This window comes from Gymnoscopelus braueri, assembly GCF_963280865.1.
Source record: "Gymnoscopelus braueri genome assembly, chromosome: 24".
Taxonomy (NCBI): domain Eukaryota; kingdom Metazoa; phylum Chordata; class Actinopteri; order Myctophiformes; family Myctophidae; genus Gymnoscopelus; species Gymnoscopelus braueri.
Window position 1 is genome coordinate 32,511,254 of NC_137626.1, and position 27,962 is coordinate 32,539,215.

Below are 27,962 nucleotides of genomic sequence, written 5' to 3' on the forward strand. Positions count from 1 at the left end.
GTACTGGCATCATAAGAGAAGGACATAGTCTCTATGCACAGCAGCCATATTTTGTAAAGAACTTTGGCCATTTAGTGTAGCATAGTGGTTCTCAAACGTTTTAATTTCAAGGACCCCCATAACTCTGAGAGTTGGTTCCATTTGTTACACACCAGCAAGGGTCCATTTGGAACCCCCTCAAGGAACCATGAGGGTACCCCTGGACCACACTTTGAGACCCACTGGTGTAGCAGAGTGTTTCCAGTGAGCCAACATGCACCCTGACTCTTTTTGACCAGAATGGAACACAACCTTAATTAGTATCATTGGTGACACCTGTGAAGGAAGTGAGGAAGAGGCCCAATTTCTTGCTAATATGGCTGCTGCGCATATAGAGCCTATTATTTGGTCTCCACTGGTTCTCAACTGGTTTCACACGGTATTGACCATTTAAAGTCTGGATCTGATATGGTTAAACAACACCTTCTTCTTCCGTTGAATTTGTTTCGTTATCCGTGACCCTTTCAGATCACCTTGAAGAATCACGGTTGGGTCACGAGCCACTGGTTGAGCAACACTGGAGTAAATGTTAAAAGATTAATTACTGTCCAGTTAGTGAGGTACAACGTTGACCTTTTCACAGAATCCCCCACCGGCACGTGTCCTGTTTCCCTGTCTCCTCTCCTCTCCTCTCCTCTCCTCTCCTCTCCTCTCCTCATCCTACAGTCATTAGTTTACATTAATGATGCTAACAGAAGGTGACAGCAGTGTAATAAACTCAATAGAACGCGCACACACACACACACACACGTTTCCTTCTCATAGTAAGGATTGTACTTCGTGCACCTTATCAATGTGTTTTCTTATCTTAAGTGTCGTCTTTCTTAAGTTCTTATCCTTCATGTTTCTCTGATATTCAGGTCAGTTTTTTGGTCTTTGTTTCTGGCCTTGCCCCCCCCCTCTTCACATGCCTCCGTCGTTACGGCAGGGTGTCGGAATGGAAAAGGTTAACTGTCTTCCTCCATTTGCGCTCTCCTCTCCTCTCCTCTCCTCTCCTCTCCTCTCCGTACTGCAGTACTGCAGTACTGTTCTTAACCCATTAGGACCGGTAACGCATCGGTGTCATTTTAGATTTGAGTCACATTTCATACTTTGGCTATTCAACAATAGCAGATCTATAAGCTCGTGAAAATGTGTGCAAATCTTTGAATATGATATATATTTTTTCAAGCGAACATTGTTAACTCAAATCTTTGCTTCGGGGGAACAAAATGTTTTCAGATGGGGGTCCGCGGCCAAATATTGTACATATAATTTTGGAGGTCCTTGACATGGAAAAAGTTTGAGCACCACTGATATAGCAACATTATTATTTTAGTTAGGATTTAGAAGACATTTGTAGAATCCCCAGAAGCAAATATTTGAGTTACAAATGTTTGCTTAAAAAATATATATCTTCAAAGATTTGCACACATTTTTCACGATTTTTCAAAAATAGCAGATATACAAGCTCATAGCGCGGCACAGAGTGCCGCGCTATGAGCTATATACCCAAAGAAATCTAAAAAGCGACACAGATGCCATCCCGGTCTCAATGGGTTAATGACCCTTTAAGTGACACAAATGCCATTGACCAAGAGAAAGCATCCCTCTACTGTTTGCATGCTAAGCTACCAGCGCTAATAGCGCCGCGGGTCATTCGGTGGTTGCAGTTAACCACCATCACTAATGGTGGCTCCCATTAGACACAGCTCTAATTAAACCACTAACTATGCAGTAAGATTTTACAGTTCGTGAGATGAAATGATCACCACTTAGCACCCAGAGTCCAGATGAATAGAGTTGCTGTCGGGGCAGAAAAACTTGTATCTCCATGTTTCCATGTTTTTTGCACAGACAATAAAAAAACAAGCAATCGTAGTAAACACAGTAGTAAACACAAAGAGGTCTGTCATTTTCTGTAAAAAAAAAAACAATAATTTAAAAAACTATAAAACACAGTATAACAGAAAAAAAAAAAAAACACACATACATGTTCAAATGCAAGGCGTATCAAAACAAAACTAAATTAATAGACAAAGACGGACAGTCATATTTCAACGTTTTATGTTTTTTTTCCCTTCATAAATGAATGCCTTACTTCTTCATACCACTGTGTCACGAAAAAGCAGCAAAAATAGCAGATATACAAGTTCACGACGCACCACGTTGTGAGCTAAAAGTGAAAGTGCTTAAGTGTGTCTGCAGGTTTCATAAATATTGAACGAATGATAAGTATTAACTAGAGCTTGTGACTGAATAAATAACTGTATTGGGTCCATTGTAGGGATGCAAATTATCGATTAACTCATTAATTGATAGTTGATGACCTTACTGGTCGATTAATCGATTCATTGATAAGCGGCGTTTATTAGGACCAAAGGGAAAATTCTTGTCCGAAACCAAAAATGAGTGCAGAAACATAATTGCCTTGATGTGTATAACATTAACGAGCGTCAACGAGCATCAGCTGGACACAGACACACACACACCTCCCCTCTGCAGTCTCATTTCTCTCCAAAAGCCCTTGAATATGATGGAATATGGTTAAGGATTACTGTGATTATGGTAAGCTCACATTTGATATCAAGCACACCAAAATCGACAAATGTAATCGAGTAAATTCTTAACGGCAATTCATCATCGATTATAGATTAATTGCTAACATCCCTAGCCCATTAGTCCATTTCCTGAAAAGTAACGGTTGTGGACATAAGAGGTTTCCACCTGACAGCCACAATATATTCCATAGCTATAATATGTTACAAGAAGAATGATGTTTGGCTCTTTACTCGACACAGTGTCTGTTTGGAATAGACAACGACTCTCGCCTCAGTCAGAATCTGAATGATGGCTTAAATTGTCCCGTACTGGGAAGCAAAACACAAGCTGTTGTTGCTAAAGCTAGCTGTCCATAACTTCTATGTCATACCTGGGATTTTAACCTGCACCAGGGACTCCCGCATGAGAGACGATATTTTGTACCGATTCAATCCCCACGTGTGCTGTGGCCTGGGCAGTGGTGTAAAGTAACTTAAGTGCATTTGCTCAAGTACTGTACTTAAGTGCAATTTTGAGGTACTAGAGCTTGTAGATCAGCATTGTTATTACTTTTTTGTGTGTGCAAATGTTCGCCTCCAGAATAGGGATGCTTGGGTTCAAGAGGTAAACCCTATATTTTGTTGACTGGGTCACCCAGCGGTCTAATATACTCCCCTCCTCCTTTATTCCCCCTACACTAAATCTCTTGGCTGAAAATTAGCCGCTCTACAAGCTCACAACACGTCCTTTTGTGTCACTTTGCTAAGGATTCATGGTGATTCTGGCCTGGCCTAATGTACGTATGTATAGTGTATATAATATAGTGTGATCTCAGTCGCTCTGTTAATTCTCAGCCTAAGACAGTCGGCCATCTCCCCCCTTCTCTCTCTCTCTCTCTCTCTTATATGCAGGGGAGGCTCGGCCCGTCATAAATCTGATCAAAGGGGAGACGTTTCCATTAGAATAAATGGCAGGCCTCTCACCGGAGAAGCAAGATTGATGGACAAAAGTTAAATCGTATTAGCCGTGCAGTTTAAATATTTAACACTGCCTTATCATAACTGTTCTTAACACTTAAAGTAATATACAGCCCTGGTCAGCACTGTATATATATATATATATGTGTGTGTGTGTGTGGGACATGTATCATTGAGGCTAGAAGAACCCCGTCGCTGGGGCCCGGTCTGTCATTGGCCATCTTCCGTCCAATTGAGGGCCGCCGGTGTGGTCTTGCGGGCCAATCAGCAGCTGAGCTACAAGAGGCTTTAATGGCAAAATGAGTTTGGATAGGTTTTATACTTGTGAAAAAAAATTATATATATATTGTTTTCATTATATATATATATTTTTTCTGTTTATGTCCTGTATGTTATCTAAAGAAAAAGAAAAAAGCTCTAAATACATGAACCTAAGACTTACCTCAAGTTGCATAATGAAAATGAGGTTTTCCATCAGAGAACAACGTTTTCCTGTCAACTTTCTACAAGATTTAATAAAAAGAAGCACAATAGTTTTAAGTTTTACCGTAGCAAATTTATTTTTTCCCCCCCTAGTTAACACATTGGGTGCCAAAACCGTATATATACGGTTTTGCGCATACTAACGTTGAGTGCCAAAACCGTATATATACGGTTTTTGAAAAAAAAAACAAAAAAATTACTTTTTTTTTTTTTTTTTTTTTTTTAAATTTTTTTTTTTTTTTTCCTTCACAGCAACAGGAAATATCACTCCTACAAGATTTAGACTCCAATCCACCTCCTGGTTAACTTATGACTTCAAAAACCTGTATCTCGGCTCCTGTGCACTTTTTTTTTTTACAATGTTAATTTAACTTTTTTGAACTGGCTGCAACTATGGAATGGATTTCCGAATGTTTTAAATTTTTTCCCCCCGATTGTACGAGACCTGTATGTGTGTAATGAGGGGATCACCGTGAGGACGGTGATCACTGAAATTTTTTTGTGACTACTTGAAAAAGGTTCAAAATGTTTAAAAAGTCCTGGCACTCAAAGTATAATATTTTAATAAACCTCTGGCACCCAATGTGTTAACAGTGTAACTCTTTTTTCCCCATCTTTAGTTTTTACCATAGTATGTTTTTTTCCCTCCTTTTTTTCTAATAAGGTTTCAGTTTTTATTGCGGTCCATTTCTTGGGTCTCTAACCCAGAGAGTGGTATGGGGTGTGGGTGCTGCCCTTGGCGCCGCTGCCCCTCTCACCTGAAGGTAAATGTTTATGACTGACTCCTCATTAACGAAGCCCAGGGCTTTAACGAGCCCAATTAAAACAATGACTTCATCTTCGGACCACATGAAACGCACCCTGTTTATTGGGACTGAGATAATGGAGTTCTGGAGCCTGTGGCCGCGGGACATGCACCACACGCTGTTAACTCTCTCCTGGCTGGACTTCACTTAGAGCCTGGACCAAAGTTTGACTCTCTTGCACTTTCTCAACACCATAGCGATAGGCTTTATGCACGGCAGCCATATTGGACACAAATTTGGGCCTCTTCCTTACTTCCTTCACAGGTCTTACCAATTATACCAGGGGTCTTTGACGTTTTTCAGGCCTAGGACCCCTTGGCTGAGCGAGAGATGATACAGGGACCCCCCACTACATATTGGATTCATATTAAATGTGTGTTTTCACACATCTAACGACTTAAACCCTCAATACTTTGAGAACTTGACCTTTGGCTAAACCTCTTCGCCAAAAATAGTAAAAAGTCCCTATCACACAATGATTTGGTGAACTCCCTGCAGTATCTCTGGGGACCGCCTACGGGTCTCGGACCCCCTGTTGAAGACTCTTGTCTATACTAATTAAGACTGTTCCATTTAGTGTAGGACAGTGGTTCTCAAACTTTTTAATTTCAAGGACCCCCATAACTCACACACCATGAGGGTCCCTGGACCACACCTTGAGACCCACTGGTGTAGCAGAGTGTTTCCAGAATCAACATGCACAATACCAGCACCCTGACTCTGTTTGCCCAGAATGGAACAGAGCCTTCATTAGCATCATTGGTAACGCCTGTGAAAGAAGTGAGGAAGAGGCCTAATTTATTTCCAATAAGGAGGACACTGTTCTACAAGTGTGTACAATTGGGACCCTTACCGGTCCATTTGGTTGCATTTGTACACTCTCAGAGTTGTGGCGGTCCTTGAAATTAAAAAGTTTGATAACTATTAGTGCTACACTAAATAGAACGGAGCCTTCATTGTCAAGGAAGTAAGGAAGAGGCCCAATTTGCTGTGCATAGAGCCTACTGTTCTGTTGTGTGGTAACCGCCTTCCATTCCGACATCTCACTACTCCGACTAGTGGCTTCCGCGTGCGGTTAGGGTTAGGTATAGGGTTAGTAACCGTCGGAAAGGCGACATGTCGGAAAGCCGACATGCACCCCTGTTGTGTATATACCTATTCTGAATGAATCCATCCCACCCTCCAGGGAACTTACACTACAAATGCTTTCAAACTGAACCCACTGTACCTCTAGAGTCAGATATACAGTACGAAATAAAGGTATTGTGCGTGCGTGCGTGCGCGCATGCGTGCGTGCATGCGTTCAATACACAGATCTCCACGATACAGTTGGAAAAGATCTTCAGCTCCTCCTCCTCTGGCTGACTGAGACTGGTGGAGATTTCAGAGAGAGGGGCGGGGTGGAGAAGATCAATGCAGTTCATTGGTGTCCTCATTGATTGACGCTGTCCTTTCTGCTCTTTGACCTGATCCGGTCCACGAGGGGAGGAGACTCTCTCTCTCTCTCTCTCTCTCTCTCTCTCTCTCTCTCTCTCTCTCTCTCTACTTCCTCCTGTGATAATGGTAGAATAATCACTGGAGCTGTTAGGTGCTAACTGATGGATCCATGGTAAAGTGTGTGCGCGCACGTGTGTGTGTGTGCACGCATGTCCCTGTGCGCGCGCCGCTGCATGTCAGATGAATAGCGGAATGATGTGACCAATGGGGCGGCCGAGCTCAGCGTTATGAGAACTAATGGACTCTCTCTCTCTCTCTCCTGTCTGTGTGTGTGTGTGTGTGTGTGTGTGTACAGTTGCTCAGAAGATCGTGGCCACCAGGAAGAAGCAGCAGCTGTCCATTGGGCCGTGTAAATCTCTGCCCAACTCCCCCAGCCACTCATCTGTCTGCTCCACGCAGGTCTCTGCCGTGCACATAAGCCAGGTGAGGACGCACGCACCCCCACACACACACACACACACACACACACACACACACACATAATACACATTTTGTACACTTTCAGAGTTATGGGGGTCCAACTTATGTTGCTGTAATATCAGTGGTTCTCAAACTTTTTAATGTCAAGGACCCCCAAAATGATATCTATTTGGCCGCCGACCCCCATCTCAAAATATGTTGTTCCATGGACCCCGAGAATTTGCACACATTTTCACTACAAAAATCACTACAAAAATAATTTCTCCAAGAAAGTATTCCCCTTCTGCCTGCACAGGTGACTGTTATGCAACGTTTATCTGTTCAAACAGACTCCCATAAGTACTTGGAAGCGGCTGAATATCGTAAACAAACATTTAAACTAGCTGTTGTAAACGTGAAACGAGTGAATACTGAGCAACTACATGGCCAATTTGTTTGTGGCAGTAATAATGCGACCACAGTCGTGTGTTTTATAGAGTATTTTACAACGGCTTTGAGCGCGTCTCAGTCAATCATAATCATAGTAAGGACTGGAACTATCCGTTTTATAGTTTGTTTTTTATGTCATTTGACGGCACAGAGTGATGGCAAAGGATTACTTATAACTTTGATTTGATCTCCTACGAGGACTCCAACACATCAAACCCCATCTTTAATAATAATAATAATAATAATATCTGGGATTTATATAGTGCTTTTCTAAGTACTCAAAGACACTTTACATGTGTGTGGGGGCCAGGGGAGAGGACAAAAAAACAACAACTTTATTAGGAAACTCTGAAAAGCATTAAATAATTAAAATCAATAGAACACTAAAAATAACGAGTTAAAATCAAAGTCAACTTTCTACATCTGTCATACAAGACACGAGAACATGAGAACAGTGGAAACATGCCCCGGATGTTCTGTAATTGTATTTTTTTTTTGGGGCGCTTTTATGGTGATTTGTTGCTTTTAATTGTTTGCCAATAAAGTATCGTATTCTATTCTGTCACTTCCTGAGATGTGACCGATTATGTAATCTTGACCTTCACCTTTTGAACTTTTTAACCCAAAAGTTAATCATCCCTTCAGGGCAGCTGACACATCATTCCCCTTTAGTGAATGAAACATCGTTTTCACACACACGCACGCACACGCACACGCACGCACACACACACACACACACACACACACACACACACACACACACGTGCGCTCGCACAAGGGATAGTACAATACCGTGCCACGCATTGCTGTGGGCAGAGTAAATACAACAAATATTATACGCAAATGTACACAGACACTTTAGAGATACAGTATATACACAAACAAGCACGACAATATTATACACGCCGTCTAAAAAGTCCAAAACTGTGACTGTCAGGATTCAAATTCAAAACCATCAAAAGTAACAGATTTACAAGCTTGAAACGCGTCGCTTCGCGCCGCGTTTCGAGCTTGTAGATCTGCTACTTTTGATAGTTTTGTGTGACGCACGTAGTATGATCAAGTAGGGCGTTAATTTACGAAAAAACACAAAAAGTCAGAATATGGAGATGAGAGTTTCTGCCCGACAGCAAGGATTTGATACCTTTTACTGATAGTGGACACAAGCAAGTGAAAATAGTTGCAAAGCACACACACGCACACACACACACACACACACACACACACACACACACACACACACACACACACACACACACACACACACACACACACACACACACACACACACACACACACACACACACACACACCCGCACATCCATCCTCTCCTCTCTGACTATCGTCCAGTGTTTGATTTAGCAACCATTAAGCAGCGCCTCTCTCTCTCTCTCTCGAACCCCCCCCTCCCCCTGTGGTTCGATCCACACCACTCAATCCCGCATGGATTTCTCATTAAAAACGCATCATTCACTTGTCCGTAAAGCGGGGTGCTGCCCCCCCCAGAGAGCCCGGTTTATCTTCCCACCGCCTCGAATAAAAAAAGAATCTCAATGGCTCCACCTCCCTCTGCTGCGCGGCGGCCTTGTCTTTAAGCTGGGCTGATTACTGTCATGTCTGGGACCCACCGGACCCAGTGGGGTAGAGTAACTAAGTACATTTACTCAAGTACTGTACTTAAGTCAAATTTTGAGGTATTTTTTTTACTTTAGTGGAGTATTGCCAATTGTCTATACTTTTACTTCTGCTCCGCTACGTCTCTTGAGGAAAATATTGTACTTTTACTCTACTACAATTATTTGAAGTTACTTGAGTTACTACCGGTAGTTACTTTGCAGGTATAAATTATGATATTATAAAACATACATTAACCACTTCAACCCTTCCACCACTGACCGCAGTGTTATAGATGGAGAGTATTGGCACGCATTAGGGGGCCGCTGATTAGGAGTGGGAGGCGATTAGAACAGCAGAGTGAAGTCATAGTTCATGCTGAGAACTGTGATCAATGGCTGGATGCGTTGAGTGATGATGATGGTGATGATGGTGGTGGTGTTGTGGTGGTGTTGGCAGTGGTGTAAAGTAACTAAGTACATTTACTCAAGTACTGTACTTAAGTGCGATTTTGAGGTATAAATCATTACATTATAAAACATACATTAACCACTTTATTTTCAAACATTTTAGTACTTTTACTTTCGGTACTTTAAAAATATTTTGATACAGCGTATTTTTTTAATTCAGGACTTTTACTTGTAACAGAGTACTTCTACATTGCAGTAGTATTGATACTTTTACTTAAGTAAAACATTCGAGTACTTTTTCCACCACCGGAAGCCTGTCCTGGACGGGAGTCTCCAGACGTAAAAAAAACGGATGATGATGATGACCGAAGGTAACGATTTCCTCCGCTTGTATTTATTCTCTATCATTGTGTCGTCTCTCTCCGTGTGTGTGTGTGTGTGTGTGTGTGTGTGCGTGTGCGTGTGCGTGCGTGTACAGACCAGTAACGGCGGCGGCAGTCTGAGCGACTACTCGTCGTCGGTTCCGTCCACGCCCAGCACCAGTCAGAAGGAGCTGCGCATCGACGTGCCGCAGACCACCAACACGCCCACGCCCGTCCGCAAGCAGTCCAAACGCCGCTCCAACCTCTTCACCGTGAGTTCCAACAAAACGCATTTTCATCTCTTTATCTGGATTTTCAGTTTAAGACATTCAATCCAGGAACGCATCTGTGTCATTTTAGATGTCTTTGGGCTATTCAAAAATAGCAGATCTACAAGCTCGTAGCGCAGAACTCTTGTAGATCTGCTATTTTTGAAAAATCGTGAACATTTGTGCAAATCTTTGAATATATATATATTTTTAATGCGAACGTTTGTAACTCAAATCATTGCTTCTGGGGGGTCCCTGGAACAACATATTTTGAGATGGGGGTCCGCGGCCAAATATATATCATTTTGGGAGGTCCTTGACATGAAAAAGTTTGAGAACCACTGATTATAGCGACAAAGATTTGAGTTACAAATGGTGGCTTTAAAAATATATAGTATATTCAGATATTTTGAAGATTTGCACACATTTTCACGATTTAAAAAAAAATAGCAGATCTACAAGCGTGGCACTCGGTGCTGCGCTATGAGCTTGTAGATCTACTATTTTTGAATAGCCAAAGAAATCAAAAAATGGCAGAGATGCGTCCCCGGATTGAATGGGTTAAGACATTCAGACCTGGAAAACCTATACGTTCTTATGCCCCTCAAACCGGGAAGTGTCATTTTTTTTAACTGATATATATATTTGGCCACGGACCCCCCACCTGAAAATGTTTTGTTCTACGGACCCCCAGAAGAGAAGATTTGCCAAACATTCTCGAGATTTGTCTAAATTTGTAAAAAAAAAATAGCAGATGTACAAGCTCGCAGCACGGCACGAAGTGACACGCTGCGATCTTGTACATCTGCTGTTTTTGAATAGCCAACGTGTACATTTTGTGAATAAAAATGTTAAAGTTTCTCAGGAAACTTTAGGATTTAGAAGGCGTTTTTAAAATTGGCCTCAGGTCTAAATGGGTTAAGACATAAATCATGTCAAAATCCAAATATATCAGAGCAAAAAAAATATCACATTGTCTATACACTCTAGCCACAAGCAGTCTACCATACAGTTATGGATACAGGTGATGGTGTCTTTTCCATATAAAGAAGTCGCATTTGCGACGCATTGTGAGCTTGTAGATCTGCTTTTTTTGGCTGTTTTACTTGAATTTGTAATAGTGTCACTGTATTTGGGCTTAAGTGAGACTGTAAGTGATACTACTACTACTGCATTTACTCCTAATACTGCTACTATGTAGATAGATAGATAGATCAGCACTTGATCTGAATTAACATAATGTATATTCAATGTACAATCTATAGCCAGTAAATACTGTACATTATGCATGAACACACATCTATATTCATTCTTAAGTGATAGATGTATGATAGATGATCTATCATACATCTATCACTTAACTCATTCACTGCCAGAACTTATTTTTTTTGCGTTTGCCCACTGCCAGAGATTTTTAATTAAAAAAAAAAAGTTTTAAGTTAACGAAGTGGATGGGAGTCTAGATCTTCAACAAAACATATCTCCTTGGTCTTTGGGTTAAAAAAGAAATAAATAAATAAGAAAAAAAAAAAAAAAAAAAAAAAAAAGACATTTTTTTTTTTTGAAAAAAAAAAAACACTGAAACGTATTATGTACTAATGCTAATTAATAATACATCAAATATTAAGATGATAGTAGTAGTAGTAGTAGTTGCAGTAGCATGATTATAATTAATGTGATGTCCTCTTGGTAGTTACGTGTTTTCTCATCAGATCCGTATTCTGTAGCTCGTATTATTTTCAGTTTAATTAACGCTGTCCGGGGACCCCCAGGGGTTCCAGGGGGTCCCCAGCAAAACAGGTTGATATCGCATCACAGTCATTTTAGCCTCTTTCTCCATTTATACGTTGGCTATTACAAAATTGCAGATCTACAAGCTCACAGCGCGTTTGAATAAGATATTTGTAGTAGTTGTTGCAGTAGCATTATTATAATGAACCCATTAAGACCTGAAGCAGATTCTACAAAATGTCTTCTAAATCCTAACAGTTTAGATATATCAGTGGTTCTCAAACCTTTGTCATGTCAAGGACCCCCAAAATGATATGTATTTGGCCACGGACCACCACCTCAAAATATGTTGTTCCAGGGACCCCCCGGAAGCAAAGATTTGAGTTACAAATGTTCGCCTTAAAAATATATATTCAAAGATTTGCACAACTATTCACGATTCTTTCAAAAATAGCAGATCTACAAGCTCTTAGAAGCTTAGAATGACACAGAAGTAGCCTGGTTCCAGACGAATCTGCCTTTGCAAAATTGCATCGCACTTTAGCCCTCGGCAGATTAGGTCTGGCCCCCCTCAATAGAGATTTCATTTCTCTCCCTCCGAAGTCGTGAGGGACCAATCAGGGCCCAGTATCCAAATGTGGGCGGGCTTATCACCTTATTTGGAGCAATGACGAACAATGCAGGAGACTCATTTTCAGTTTTTCACAACAAAGATGGACGCCGCCATAGCATCGGTAGTAAACGCGTTAGAAAAAAAATATTTTCTAAAAGACGAACACACAATTGCCCTTAAAGCTTTTGTTGGAAAGAAAGATGTGTTAAGAATTGGTTTTAGGTCTAACCAATAGAGTCCGTTTGGATCTTTTTGTAAAAATCTATCGTTGATAGGGACCAGACTAATATCCACGCAGTGTGTCGTGTGATATTGTCTGGCCACGCGAGGCTAACACAGAAGCGTTCCCGGTCTTAATGAATTAATGTGATGTCCTCTTGGTAGTTACGTGTTTTCTCATCAGATCCGTTTTTTGTAGCTGGTATTATTTTCAGTTTAATTAAACGCGGTGTGTCTCTCTCTTCCACAGTCGAGGAAGGCCAGTGAACCTGACAAGGACAAGAAGGGCCTGGAGGGACGGACGGACAGCATCGGGAGCGGCCGCGCCATCCCAATTAAACAGGTACGGGACTGATTGAATACTTTATTCGTCAACAGATGTAAAACAGCACGGGCTGCAGTAGAACACTTAGCTTACCGACGTAGGCGGCGGTAAGTGTTGGTAAGCGTCTGTTGCCGAAAAGTTGTAGGAAAGCGTGGCTTTCGACTTGTCAATTAGCAGCAGGCCTTGTGTAGTCGAAAAATCGACTACACTGTTGCTACAGTATAGGAACAGCCACCTCTTGAGGTCATCCCGTGTCAGATTTCCTATATACCCTTTAATTAAAAAATGTACAATGGTTACACTTGTACATTTTCAGAGGTAAAATGAACTCTATAGGATTTTTTTTTTGGCTATGGAGGGAGGGAGGGAGGGAGGGGCACCTGGCCAGTCTGGGAGATATAATGAGGGTCCAATAGCCGAGTTGGCACTGAACAGCAGGCCTGTGATCAGCTGAAATCTCTCTCTCTCGCTCTCGCTCTCTCTATCGCTTGCTCTCTCTCTCTCTCCTCTCTTCTCTCTCTCTCTCTCTCCCTCCGTTTGATTCGTCTTGCCTTGATTAAGAGTGAACGCGGCACACTTGACATCAATTAGATGGGGGGCCTCTCCCTTGGATTGAAATGAGATCATTAAGCTAAGGAGTGGGTAGGGATCTCTCTCTCTCTCTCCAAAGAGAGAGAGAGAGAGAGAGTGGACGCTAGGGAGACGGTCGAGGGGCCCTAATGAAGTGCGGGCGCTGCCGACTGGCATATGGACCTCTCTCTCTCGCTCTGTCTCGGTCTTTTGTTAAGAGTGTGTGTGTGTGTGAGATTTGTATTACTATACTTATGAGGGCCAAATGTCCTCACAAGTATATAGACATTGTGAGGTCTGAGTTAAATATGCCAGTTTTTTGTAGTGCCTTAGTTGCGCACCATAATAAAATAGCCAATGTACAAGCTCACTTTATCTCTTGCTGTCCTCACAAGTATAGTAATACGTGTGTGTGTGTGTGTGTGGGGGGGGGGGGGGAACAGGAAGGACAAAAAGAAAAAGGGGTGTGTGTTCTGAAAGCTGCCAACCTCTCAGGAGTCCCCCCCCCCCCCCCTCCCACTGTGATGTCAGGGAGAAACCCTGTATCTTCCTATTTAAGCCGTTTATGTTCCCCCCCGCCCCGCGTAAATTAGTGTCCTTCTTCATCCTACGAAAGTAGCTCACAACACGTCCCGATGCGACGCGTGCGTTGTGAGCTCGTAGATCGGCCGTTTTATCTCAAATCTAAAATGAGACAAATGCTGTTTTAATGGGTTAAAATGTTTTCAAAAGAATAATAAAACAAAAAGTATGTCCAACGGTTCTGGACATACAAGGTTTCTACCCGACAGCGACGGATGTTAGTGTTGGCTCGTAATTTGTGGCAAACAACAAGACCCCCCCCCCCCCCGCCCCCCACCCCTCTCGTGTGGGAACAGCGGTGAGAGCGGCGTCTAGGGTCGTCTTCCAGACGGAGCGCCACGAGGAAATCGGGCAATTAAGCGCCAGCGCTAATCGCAGGCTCTCATGTCACAGCGGCGCGGCCTCGTTTATAATCTGCTAATGAACAAACTACCAGCTTTGATTAGGAACACCGGGCCTTATTGAGGAGAACACTGGGGGGAAAGTAACTAAGTAGGTTTACTCGAGTCGCTGTGCTTGAGTAGAATTATTTAGGTACTTTACTTGAGTATGTCAAAACAAAAAAATCAAGTGAATATTGTACTTTTTTATTCCACTACAATTGTTTGAAAACTTTAGTTGCAAGTTACTTTGTACATTTAAAATATTTTTACAAAATATACGATATTCAACACATTGTGTGGCGAGCAGTGGTGGAACAACTCAAAGCCAGGCCGGGAGGCACAGCACAGTGATCAGGCCCCCCCCGCGCATCCCGTGCCCGGGCAAAGCGCACGCGCGCAAAATTGTGCGGGTTTTGGGCGGATTCGGTCACTTTTTGGGGGGCTTTTTGTCACTTTATTTTGGTTTTAGGGGTAGGGTTAGGTTAGGGTTATGTTGTTTAATTCTTATTTGCCTGATTTTACCGATTTATTATCTGACGGCCCGGGCCCTCCAGGGTCGCGGGCCCGGAGGCGGCCGCCTCCCCGGACGCTCCGCCACTGGTGGCGAGCAAGACACTGAACCGTTAATTGCTCAAATTGATGAGCAGGTTGGTGCCTGGTATGGTTTCCACCGCTGTCAGTGTGTGAATGTGTGAATGTAATGCACATTGTGAAGCGCTTTGGATAAAAGGCGTTATACAAATAAACCTTTTACCATTTACCACGGAACCAACAGAGAGAGAGAGAGAGAGAGAGAGTAAGAGAGACAGACAGACGGACAGAAGGGAGAGAGAGAGAGAGAGACAGAAATGGATACACCTGGACAAAGGTGGAGAGATGAGGATAGGAGATAGATGAAGCATCCTGCCTGGCCACTGGCTGTGATGTTTCTGCCATTGGAGGACAGCCTCCATACTGTGACATGTCCCCACTACACCAGCTGCTAATTACCAACACTACACACATCATGTTGGCTCATAGCTAGCACACACACATGTGTGTGTGTGTGTGTGTGTGTGTGTGTGTGTGTGTGTGTGTGTGTGTGTGAAATTGACAGAGAGAGAAATAGTTACATGTTTGACTACAAGTGGTTACATGTGTCTCTGTGTGCGTGCACGTGTGCATATGCGCGTGTAACTGCATAATCTAGGCCGTGAAGCGATAATTATTTTTCTCCTCCAGACAGTAAATGAACGAGTCTATCATCAGACAGCATGAGTTAAACCCTACAGATGTGTTGGAGAAATGCACACTCTGTTCGCCATATTCCCCCTGAAATTAATCAGCCCTCATTGAAAAAACACTCGTGAAATTGAAAACAAATTGGAAGTTGAAGCGTCGAATATTACACCAAATAATGGCTAATAGAAGGCAGAGACATCGCTCTACCACGGTGGTTGTCAAACATGTTCATGTCAAGGACCCCCAAATTAATGTATGTTATAATTTGCTGAGGTTTTAAGTGGTTAAAACATTATTTACCGACAAATAACAACATCAGCCTTTATTTTGTCTCATATTCTCTAAAAATCCTCATTTCAAATAATTTTGTAGATTTATAGAGACAATTATAGAGTATAGAGTAAGTAAACAAAGAGGATTTTCTTAAAGAATAATTCATCCTTTCACTGTTGAAAAAAAAGGTGAAAATAACAATATTCAACTGTTACTGTAGGAGTCTGCATTTTGTATCAATTCCCCTGTCGGAGGAAAAGGAGAACTAGATTCAGCGATTGCAGTAAACAGCGTTATAATTAAATTGTGATTTTATTTAAATGTGTATTAATTTCACCGTTTTATTTGCATGTTTATTCAGCAATTAGTGTGGTAAGCAGCACCTGGGCGCCGTGGCTGTCCCCAGATCAGAGTAAAACGGAGCGGGCAGACGCTCTGAGGTACAGAGACAGAGGAAACTCATGCTAATTGATTTAATCATTCCCCACGGTGGTGGAGAGTCTCTCGCTCTCTCTCTCTCTCTATCTCTCTCTCTCTCTGTCTGTCTGACCTTCAGTGTTGATGGCAGCCAAGCCACACTACAGACCTGCTCCCTAATTAGACTCTGTGTGTGTGTGTGAGTGTGTGCGCGTGAGGCAGAGTGATTGTGAAAGCACGCGTGTCGGTAGATATCATGTGTATTTACGGCACGCAGGTCTATTAATGTTGAAGACGTCGCTACTTTTCTCCCCCCCATTATCACTCCCCATTTCGCTTCCTATATGTTAATGTACAGCACTCCATACCTTGGCGTGTGTGCCTGCGTACGGTACGCGCATGCTAGCTCAGCGAGTGTTTGTTTTAAACCACGTCTAAAACTTCATTTGAAATGAGTCCGTACCGTTTAGTGTATTATTTTTGCCGAGTTTTCGGCTATTACTCCGTCCTCCAGCCAAGCTCGTTGCTTCGTCTCACAACACAAACTCTTATCGCAGTGGTTGTCAAAGTGGGCTCCGGGGGACCCCCAGGGGGTCCTTGGGAGGGTTCCAGGGGGTCCCCATCAAAAGTAGTTAATATGGCGTCACAATCATTTTAACCACTTTATCCATTTATGTTGGATATTCAAAAACAGCAGATCTACAAGCTCACAGCGTGTCACTTTGTGCCGCGCTGTGAGCTTGTACATCTGCTGTTTTTAGAAAAATATTTTTTTATTTTATTTTTTGTCTTCTGGTCCCTGTAGGACAAAACCTTTTCAAACGGGGGTCCCCGGCCAAATACATATCAATTTGATGGTCCTTGGCATTCAAAAAGTTTGAGAACCACTGCTCTATGGCCTGATGTAGTACCTGGCGCGGGTATACCAGGGCCATGACGGCTGCAAATTAAACGTTTATCCACAGCATTCTGAAATATCAATATTTGAATATTGAACGTTTTCAAACCACAACGGGTTGTGTGATGAATTGCTGGTTAGTGTGTGTGCGTGCGCGCGTTTGTGTGTGTGTGCGTGTGTCTGTGTGTGTGTGTGTGTGTGTGTGTGTGTGTGTTGGCGAGGATGGGACGGTGCTAATGTGTTTGTCACATGTCTGAGTGTGTTAGGTCGGCAGGGTTCCTTGAAGGTACACTCTGTAATCACCACTTAATTAATCACACACCGCCATGACGAGGATGCATGCGGAGACACTGTCAACAGCACTGGACTCACACTGGAGTCTGCGTGTGTGTGTGTGTGTGTTAGTGTGCGTGCGTGCGTGTGTGCATGCTTGTATTACTATACTTTTGAGGACCAAACATAACCACAAGTATGATACATATTGCACAGAACATATTCAGGTTGGGGTTATAGTGTTAGGATTAGACATTTAGAGGTCAGGTTTAGCGGTTTTGGATTAGAGTTTTTTTCCCCCTATTTTATGCTTAGTTGTGCGGCGATGTCACACACCTAAAAATTGCCGGGATCTACAAGCCCCGACTTGTAGATCTGTTTATTTTTTCCGGCTACAGCCGTTTTCAATGCCGTCCTAAAACGGCGATGTCCTCACCTCACAAGTATAGGAATACAAGTGTGTGCGTGTGCATGCACGCCACGTGCCGCTCCCTAATACAACCGCATTTCTGCGACCGTCAAGTGTATGTGTATGGTACAGTGTGTGTGTGTGTGCGCGACTTCCTCCCTATGGGTGTATTTGTGTCAGTAGTGTGTGTGTGTGAGCGTACGTACGCGGCGCGCGTGCACGGTGGTTTATCCCATTAAAACCGGGAAAGCATTAGTGTCACTTTTTTATTTTTGCGTTGGCTATTCAAAAATAGCAGATCTACAAGCTCGCAGCGCGTCACTTTGTGACGCGCTGCGAGCTTGTACATCTGCTATTTTTGAACATTTAAAAAAAAAAATCTAGAAAGTGTGAGAACTAGTGATTTTAGAAGGCATATCTGTAGAATCAGGCCCTCAGGTGTTAATGGGTTATTATTTGTGGTGATGTGTGTGTGATCTCATTAGGAAGGTTAGTGCTCTGTGTGACTGCGTGTCCCACTCAAGGTGACGCTGTGGCATCTCCGCTCTCGGCCCACATAAAGCCCTTTGTACCGGAGAATGCCTTCATTAGGACAGCAGCGCTCATTAAATACACACACACACACACACACGCTAGTATTTCTATACTTGTAAGGACATCAATGTCTTAAAACCCATTAAAGGGATAGTTCACCCAAAAAGTTCTCGATTAGTCACCCCATGGAGATTTGAATTTTTTGTCGCATTCCTAAGCCAATCATTTGATGACCATTAGACAGCGGTTCCGGTAGGAGACACAAAGGAGACTCTCTGTGTCTCCTACCGGAAAGCTGCCGGTCATCATCAGTTATTGGCTTAGGAATGCGACAAAAACTAAACAATATTGGGTGATCGATAGATAGAAAGAAAGTTATTTTGGGGGTGAACTATCCCTTTAAGACCTGAGGACGATTCTACAAATGCCTTCTAAATCAGTAGTTCTCACACTCTGTATTGTATTCAAAAATATATTTTAAAAAAATGTTCAAAAATAGCAGATGTACAAAAGCTCGCAGCGTGGCACCACGGAAATCCCTTGTTAAATCACACGGCCTTGCCCCTGCGAGCCTGCGGAGGCGACACAGCGGTAGCTGCGTACTGTGTGAGATCGGACCTGTTCTATAATGAGTGTGGGGCGTAGACCACTCTGCCGCAATTAGACACCCCCCCCTTAAACGGTAGCGGCAGTGGCTCAGGGGTAGAGTGGCCGGTACAGCGGCCGGATGGGAACTGCGAGGTTCCCAGTTCGATCTCGGGCTCCCCCCTGAGTTAGTGTCCAAGTGTCCTTGAGCAAGACGCTGAACCCCTAATTGCTCCCGATGAGCAGGTTGGTGCCTTGCATTGGTTTCCTCTGCCATCGGTGTATGAATGTGTGTGTGAATGGGTGAATGTAATGCACAGTCTATGTAAAGCGCTTTGGATAAAAGCGCTATATAAATGCACCATTTACCATTTACTTAACCCATTAAGACCTGAAGCCGATTCTACAAATATCTTCTATAATAATCAGTATTCTGAAAAAACGCATGTTGCTATATCAGTGGTGCTCAAACTTTTTCATGTCAAGGACCCCCAAAGTTATATTTATTTGGCCGCCGACCCCCATCTCAAAATATTTTGTTCCAGGGACCCCCAGAAGCAAAGATTTGAGTTACAAATGTTGGCTTTAAAACAATATATATTCAAAGATTTGCACACATTTTCACGATTTTTCAAAAATAGCACATCTACAAGCTCGTAGATCTTGTAGATCTGTAGAGCTTGTAGATCTGCTATTTTTGAATAGCCAAAGTGTAAAATAATGCTTTTTTTTTACCATGCTAATGGCTTTTATGCCTTTAATTGATAGGATAGTAGTCTGACAGGAAATGTAGAGAGAGATGGACTGCTACGCCAGCAGTCCAGGCCCCAAAATAATACTTTTGATGCTTTTGTGTGACGCTGTAGTATGATCCAGTAGAGGCGTTATATACAGGACATAAATCTATTGACATAACTCTGATCACGCTATTCTGTTATGAATCAGGCTAAGTTTCAGGTTCCACTTACTATACCCACCACTGCATCCGGTTTCATGACTTGGGTTCCGTTTCCGGTTTTAAATGTTTTCCCCCCAGTCATTTTCGACCATAATAGGGAAACAAACGGTTTTTCACACGCTATAAAAAACGATCGGAGACCTCCCCTCCTATAATCTATGGTCTGGGTGACGAACAGTCATCCCCGTCATGTATCACATCGTAATTTTCGCCGATCAGAGAATCTCAGACTATTTCACAGCCGGTTCATGTGTTTGACTGTGTGAGTGGGTGTGGGAGGGGGCGAGTCTGTCAGCGAGGCGATCAAGCTGGTATGTGCTGCTCTCTAGTGGTGGAACGATCAAAACGATTCAACTGTCCAGCTAGACTTTCTATATGTGAATTAAATAACAAAATAACGAAACAAAAAAACACGAAAATCGCTGGCAAGGGCTGCTATGAACGAGGTTTTAACTCTGGCAGTCAATGAGTTAAGTATAATTTTGAGGTATTTGTACTTTACTTGAGTATATCCAATTTCCAATACTTTTACTTTTACTCCACTACAATTATTTGAAAACTTTAGTTACTAGTTACTTTTCAGATATAAATCTGAGAAATATGACATTATGAAACATACATTAACCACTTTAGCCCTATTTTATACCTGGGCTATTTGAAAATAGCCCAGGTACTACTTTTTTTTTGGTACTTTTACTTTTGGTACTTTAAGTACATTTTTATGCCAATACTTTTGTACTTTTACTCTTTACGATTTTGAGTACTTTTTCCACCACTGCACAGATGCTACACGCAGATAGGCACAAAGCTCGCGCACACACACACACACACACACACACACACACACACACACACACACACACACACACACACACACACAACGCACGGTCTCTCACACATAATGGCTTCGTTAACGTGGATGGGCAGTATAAGGTCAGATGTGTCACTTACCCTCTTCGTACCACAGAGACATATTTAACCCCCCCCTCAAACATGGCCTTCAGTCCTCATGAGAACATTAAGACGTGACGTTCTCCAGGGGAGGCACTGACTGGCTCTGTGTATGACTTATTATACTGTAACGTACAGTAGACATTTAGACTGCAGGCTTCTTACACTGTATAGCCTGTTTGCTAGTTTACTAATGAGACGTTGTGCAAACGACCGAGGCGATGTGGAGACGAGAGAGAGGAGATTTTAGTGAGTTGTTATTCCGCGCGTGCTTTGCGGTGCGTTATACCAGTGGTTCTCAAACTTTTCCATGTCGAGGACCCCAAAAAAAAAAATATCCGCGGACCCCCATCTCAAAATATGTTGTTCCAGGGACTCCCCAGAAGCAAAGATTTGAGTTACAAATGTTTGCTTTAAAAATAAATATTTATATAGATACGTTTTCACGATTTTTCAAAATTAGCAGATCTACAAGCTCATAGCGCGGCACCGTAGATCTGCTATTTTTGAATAGCCGAACCATAAAATATGGTTAAAGTGGTTAGAATGTGTGACACTATATTAACACATTTTGCTGGGGACCCTTCCAAGGATCCCTGGGGGTCCCCGGACCCCACTTTTTAGAACCAATGCGTTATACTATACAATATACATTTTTTTGTCATTATGATATCTCAATATATTGACATATCAATAAATATATATATATATTTTTTTACCTTGAATGAATATAAGGTTAGTTTAACCAATCTGTATGGTAGAGTATGTTAATACAATTTAGGCATTTAGCAGACGCTCTTAATCCAGAGCAGATTACAGTAATCAAGGTAAACTCAAGGTAATACGTCAAATGCATAGAAATACTAATCTAGGATCATAGGTAAACCGAGAACCTATCATCAGTCTAAACGGTATAACATGAAAAACATGTATAATCTGTAAATTGAAACTGTACAAACTATAGGATGCCAGGTTCATCCCCCCCAGGTTAATTTATACAGGTCATTCATGCAGTTCATTTATACACTATCAATACAGCCAGTATATCTACATAAATAAAGCTGACAACCGACACTGGTGGTGGTTATTTACGATGGCACTCGCCCCGGGGTGTCGATTAGATCACAACAAAGAATGTAAGGTGGAGTTTTCCAACCAGGCCAGCTCAGTAACGGACAGCATATAACCTACTTTGGGGTGTGTTGTTTGGTTGGTCAAAGACGCACACAGGAATAAGGGGAGGACAATTAGACAGTAAACGGTAAGAGAAGTAATGACCAGTCCAGTCACGGTAGAACCTTAGTGCGCACATCTCTCTCTCTCTCTCCTCTGATTAACAACAGGTGTGCACCTCTGCGCTCGGCCCGCTCGCACCCGTTTTGTGCCTGCCTGGGTGTGCGCATGCATGTGCTATGGGAACGTTCCCGAGGATACACTAGGCAACGTAAGGGTTTTAAGTGGTTCACCCCCGGCCCGGACCGCTGGCCTAGCGTGTGGGTTCGAGTCCCGATCCCGACGGCCTTTGCTCCGTGTCACTCCCCATCTCTCTCTCCCCATTTTCTGTCTACTTTACTTCACTATCAATAAAGGCATAGTTCCAAAAAAACCCAAATATTTTTTTATAATTTGATGACTCCGGGAGTCTCCATTGAGTCTCCTACCGGAGAGTCCGCCGGACATCAAATATATTGGCTTAGGAATGTGACAAAAACAGAAACATCACCATGAATTCAAGGCTCCATGGGGTGAGTAATTGATAGAAAATAAGTAATTTTTTTGGGTAAACTATCCCTTTAACACATTCCATGCCAGAGTTTAATCTCATAATGTACTCACCAGTGCCAGCGTTTTATTGTTGTTTTTTTTGTTTTTTTCATGTCGCCACAGACCTCGCTAAATAAGTTAAAAGTGCGCGTTCATTTGGTTCTAAACACACGGCGGATCCGTGAGAAACGGCCAGCGAAAATAGTTTCCAAATCCGTGCCGCCATCTTGAAGCTACAGCCGATCAACCATAAACAGTGATCAGCGAGGAGAAAAACAACAACCGAGAAAATCGAGTTTTAAACAGGATCCCAGACAGGAAGCGGATACGATCGAAAAAAACGGAACCCGAATAATTCTGTTTCCGACCGGAAACCGGAAATGGATCAAAAAAATTCGGAAAGTGCACCTGGGGCAAAATCAATGGGAATCGGCGGTTCGCGTAGATCTACGCGACTGGCACGCTGCGGCTTTAAATAGGTTCGCGTAGATCTACGCGATTGGCATTCAATGTGTTAATATGTCAATTCCTTTGTGTATAATACAAACAATTAAAACCTTCACATCCAGTCATCGCGGTTTCAGATGCTAAAGCGTAAACAGTTTGTGTTTATCCTGCTTTTTTTTTTAATTCCTGAAGCCCCACACACCTTGTAAACAGTGTCGTACAACAGGGCCTAATTGTGTTAGATTGTGCGTTTTAAAGTGCGGCGCGGTATGTGGCGAGCATCGGGGGGCTCGGCCAGCTTTTGTTTACAGAGGCTGTTTACGGCGCGGGACTCGTCAAGACATCTGCCTAACGCTCCTAATTAGCCCTTAATTACCGGAGAGAGGGGAGCGCTCGCACATGTCGCTGTCAGGACCCCCGAACACGAGGAAGCATTTCTAACGGGTTCATTTCAGAGAGACCTACTGTAGCGGAATAGACAGCCAGCCAGCTAGTCTAGTTATTTTAGTCATTTAAGTATTTTTGTCCATTTAGTCCAGTGGTTTTCAACCTGTTTTTATATCAGGGTCCATTATTTATTTGGCATTTGAGCCACGGACCACCGTTTGATGAGATTTAGCCTCTCAGACCCAAGACTTTAGAATATTTTGTTGTCGTTGGATAAGATTTTGCCCACAATTCTATGCTGTATTGATGTGGTTCCAATAAGAGACACAACAGGCAAACGTTGATCAAAATAACAATTCTTCTACATTCTCTAATTGTGTCGACTTATAAATTAAGTAATACAGATGTTTAACAATAATGTAACTCTTGAGAGCGTAAAATGAAACCAAATGGACCCGTACGGGTCCATTTGGTTTCATTTTACAATCGCAAAAGTTAAAGATCTATGAGGGTCCATTTGGTTACCAACTCTCCATCATTTAGCTGGGGACCACCTGGAACCCCCTCAAGGACCACTGGTGGTCCCCGGACCACTGGTTGAGAACCACTTATTTAGTCAGTCAGGCAGTCGTTCAGACAGACAGACAGACAGACAGACAGTCAGTCAGTCAGTCAGTCAGTACCTAGTGGTCCATTGTACCAGTTACTAAACAAGGAAGTAATGATGCTTATGAAATTAATTTCAATTGTCAGTATTCAGCATTTTAATGGGATTATAGAGATTTCTACACAGCATTCTTTGCTATGTTGCTCACTGCGTAAAGCAAGGCACTGCTAGGGTTACAGGTCAAATTCCCCTGAAATGAATAGTCGGGCCATGATGCCGTGTTTAAGGATAAGACTGTTGACATGTTTGTAACAAAAATAAGGTTTACTCTTTATATGTACCTGTGCCCAAGATGTAACAATAAAGAACAGCCTTGAACCATTAACCTTGAAAAAGAAGCGAGCAATAGTCCTGACATATCTATTTTGACCTTTCTGCAGCTTTTGACACTGTTGATCACGACATCCTCCTCGACTCTCACACTCTGCCCATGACTGGTTCAAACGTAAAGTGTATTATAAATAAAAATGTATTGTTATCATTACATATGCACAGTATATTCCTCCGTGTTAATCTATCCATTTGTAACTCTGAAAGGGTACAAAATGTAACCCAATGGACCCGCGGGTTACATTTTGGTACCCTTTCAGAGTTAAACGAACCTTCATCCAGCCCCCCAGAAGGCTCAGTGTTGCATATAATGTACCGTTGGTCTTGCCAATGTGTTTACAGTATATCGCGTGGGGGGGGGGGGGGAACGTCCGGAGCGTGTTTTTTTCGCGCCGCGTTTTCCTTTTTGTGACGAGCCGATTAGCGTCTGTGCGCCCCGTCGTAATTGTCTCTCGCGGGGGTCGTCACAGCAGCGGTGGCGGCGGCGGGCTGGGTTTTGACAAGTCCCCTCACTCGTCCCCCCCCCCCCCACTCCCCCCCTCCCTCTGTGCCTCGGCGTGGCTGCTTTGTGCGGAGTTAAATTGGATGGTTAATTCGGGTGTTATTTACCCTGTAATTCATTAGTTTCCCGGCGCCATTGGCAGCGGACAGGCTGTAATTTCACGCTTTGCAATAAAAGATGTCTCATAATCTGCTTCATTTAGCAGCCAAAGAATTTAATGAAATTAACTGCGTCCCCTAATTAAGACAGTGAATATTAAAGACCCCGCGCGCGCGCGCGCCGCCATCAAGGCCCCCCCCCCCCTTTAACGAGGGCTGACACGGTCCGCCTTCCGCTTCCTTCGCCCCGATTGGAGGAATATCATTTCCCTGGGAAAGGTTGTCACTGCTCGGAGCCATTGTGACCGTGATGACATTTTTGTCATGCACACTAACCCCCGAAAATGAGATTTTTTTTTTATGTCTGTGTGTCTCTGTGTGCTTATATTACCATGCTTGTGAGGGCCAAATGTCCCCACAAGTATAGTAGAATTTGAGCAATAGACATTGTGACATTGTTTTATGGTTAAAAACAATTTTTTTTTTAGGATTAGGCATTTAGATTTCGTTACGTTTAGGGGATAGGGTTAGAGTTGAGCTCGATTTACACTTAATTATGCACCGCACGATCTACAAGCTTGTAGATTTGTTCTTTTTGGATTTGGGGTTTGGGTTAAAAATGGCGATTAAAAAATTGCGTTAATAAAATCACCAAAAACGTTGATGTCTTCACGAGTATCGTAATGGAAACGTGTGTGTGTGTGTGTGAGGGGGGGGTCGAGGAAGGGAGGGAGAGAAAGAGGGGGTAGGGGGGTGGAGTGGGTCTCTTTCCCCCTTTTTTTTCAGTTTGAGAAATAATTAAAACAAGGAACACAGGCGTCAATCAAAGGCGAGCGTTGTGAGGCGGCTGCTCATTACGTCCTGGTACGGGGGGGGGTCTCAGCGGAGACGTGCAGGGTTTGGGTTGGCGAGCCGCGGGACCGCTCCCCACACGCCGATGGAAAACGATCCCCATGGTGGCTTTGTTGTTTTATGGGGTGTGTGAGAGAGAGAGAGAGAAAGGGAGAGAATTTGCGTGTGGTGTGCATTTCGGTTCTGCCTCTATTCGTGTGTCAGTGACTCTGTGCATGTGCACACTTTTGTACGGCCCATGTCTATCAATGGGTGTGTGTGTGTGTGTGTGTGTGTGTGTGTGATTGTATGACTATACTTACGCTTTGTGAGCTTTTGGGTTCTAGGGACACAAGCTTTAGGATTAGGGTAAAAATTGCATTCTTACTTTTACTGTTGATGTCCTCCCAAGTATAGTAATACTGAAAAGTGTGTGTGTGTGTGCGTGCGGGTGCATTTTTCTCATACATTCCTCTGATGCTCAGTAAAAAAGACTGGATGATGAAACATTGAGCGTTGTGGGGGGTGGGGGGGGGGGGTTGTCTGTGCAGATGACAGGAAACAGACACGGACAGGAAACAATGTTTCCTCTCTCACTCTCACTTCCTGTCGCGGGTCGTCAGAAAGGGCTTGAGAGGGGGGCGTGGCTTTGTAGCCGTTAATGAATTGAGACTGCTGAAGTAAGGTGGGATAATTGAGTTTCTAATTAATTACCCCCCAACTCTGAGCTGATAAATCAGTGCGCGCATGTGTGTGTGTGTGTGTGTGTGTGTGTGTGTGTGTGAGGGGGGGGGGGGACTTTGTCTGTTCTTGTTCTTCGTTGGTGGTTTTTATTTGATCGCGAGTGTGTCCTCCCCTCTCTCCCCTGGGTCTAGCCCCCACCCCTGTCCTTGCCTCATCAACGTTGACCTTGTCAGATGGGCCCTGACTGATGCTTTGGTGTGTGTGTGTGTGTGTGTGTGTGTGTGTGTGTGTGTGTGTGTGTGTGTGTGTGTGTGTGTGTGTGTGTGTGTGTGTGTGTGTGTGTGTGTGTGTGTGTGTGTGTGTGTGTGTGTGTGTGTGTGTGTGTGTGTGTGTGTGTGTGTGTGTGTGTGTGTGTGTCTTTGCATACATGCCTTTAACACGTGTAGTTAAATCACTTATACCATTGGTTCTAAAACTGGGGTCCGGGGACCCCCAAGGATCCTTGGAGGGGTACCAGGGGGTCCCCAGCTAAATTAGTTAATATAGTGTCACAATAATTTTAACCACTTTAACCATATTCTATAGTTTGGCTATTCAAAAATACAAGCTACAAGCTCACCAAGCTCACGATCTGCTATCGTAAAAACGTTGAATATGTATATCTTTATAAGCGAATAATTGTAACTCAAATCTTTGCTTCTCGGGGTCCCTGGAACAAAATATTTTGAGATGGGGGTCGGCGGCCAAATACATATCATTTTGGGGGGCCTTGACATGAAAAAGTTTGAGCACCACTGACTTCTACCCTACAGTATATAGTGTGTTGTCAGAGGTCTCTACCTGGCCCCTTCCTTTTGTCTCACTACACCAAACCTCTTGGCTGAAAACACCAGCTGAAGCCGTTAAACGGGGAAAAGGGAAGGGGAGCACCGTTAGTAGAGGTGATTACTTTTCTACTTTCAGCCAGCAGATGGCAGATATCATTAATTCACTGGGTTGGGAATCGCTGTGTTTACTTATTCATTTGTAAAAACGGAGCGTGTACAAATGGAGCCAAGTGGACCCTTATGGGTCTGTAACTTTGAGCGCGTGTACAAATGCAACCAAATGGATCCCGTTCGTACAGCCCTCAGAGTTATACGTTTAGCAGCACCCAGTGTAATGGTGCAGACAGGTGTGACAGCATGTCACCAGCGTGTGTCCCCTCTCTGCATTGTCCCCCCTCACTGCAGACAGACAGCACTGATTACTGGAGGTGTGTGTTTCACAGGGGGAGGAGGAGGGAGGGGGGGGGGGGGCAGATAATGGCACGCGATGGCTCTCGCAATGCACACAAACAAAGTCCCCCCACACACACACGTACACGCACACACACACACACACACACACACACACACACACACACACACACAGAGCGGTGATGATGAATGACCACAGGTCGCTCGGCAGGTCGGATCAGATGGTCGCCCTGATAGAGGGAGCCC

At 43.3% G+C, this 27,962-nt stretch overlaps 1 protein-coding gene across 3 annotated transcripts in view; it reads left to right on the forward strand.

Moving 5' to 3' along the window:
• The window catches only part of agap1 (ArfGAP with GTPase domain, ankyrin repeat and PH domain 1), a 369,404-nt gene that overhangs the window by 256,895 nt on the left and 84,547 nt on the right, over positions 1 to 27,962 (forward strand). For all 3 annotated transcript variants that reach the window (XR_013932707.1, XM_080422339.1, XM_080422338.1), the window contains exons 7-9: positions 6,618 to 6,745; positions 9,674 to 9,829; positions 12,640 to 12,732. Coding sequence is in view for 2 of the 3 variants with exons in the window: in XM_080422339.1 (XP_080278465.1) it covers positions 6,618 to 6,745; positions 9,674 to 9,829; positions 12,640 to 12,732 (377 nt within the window). In the remaining variant the exon portion in view is untranslated. The remainder of the gene's footprint in view (positions 1 to 6,617; positions 6,746 to 9,673; positions 9,830 to 12,639; positions 12,733 to 27,962) is intronic.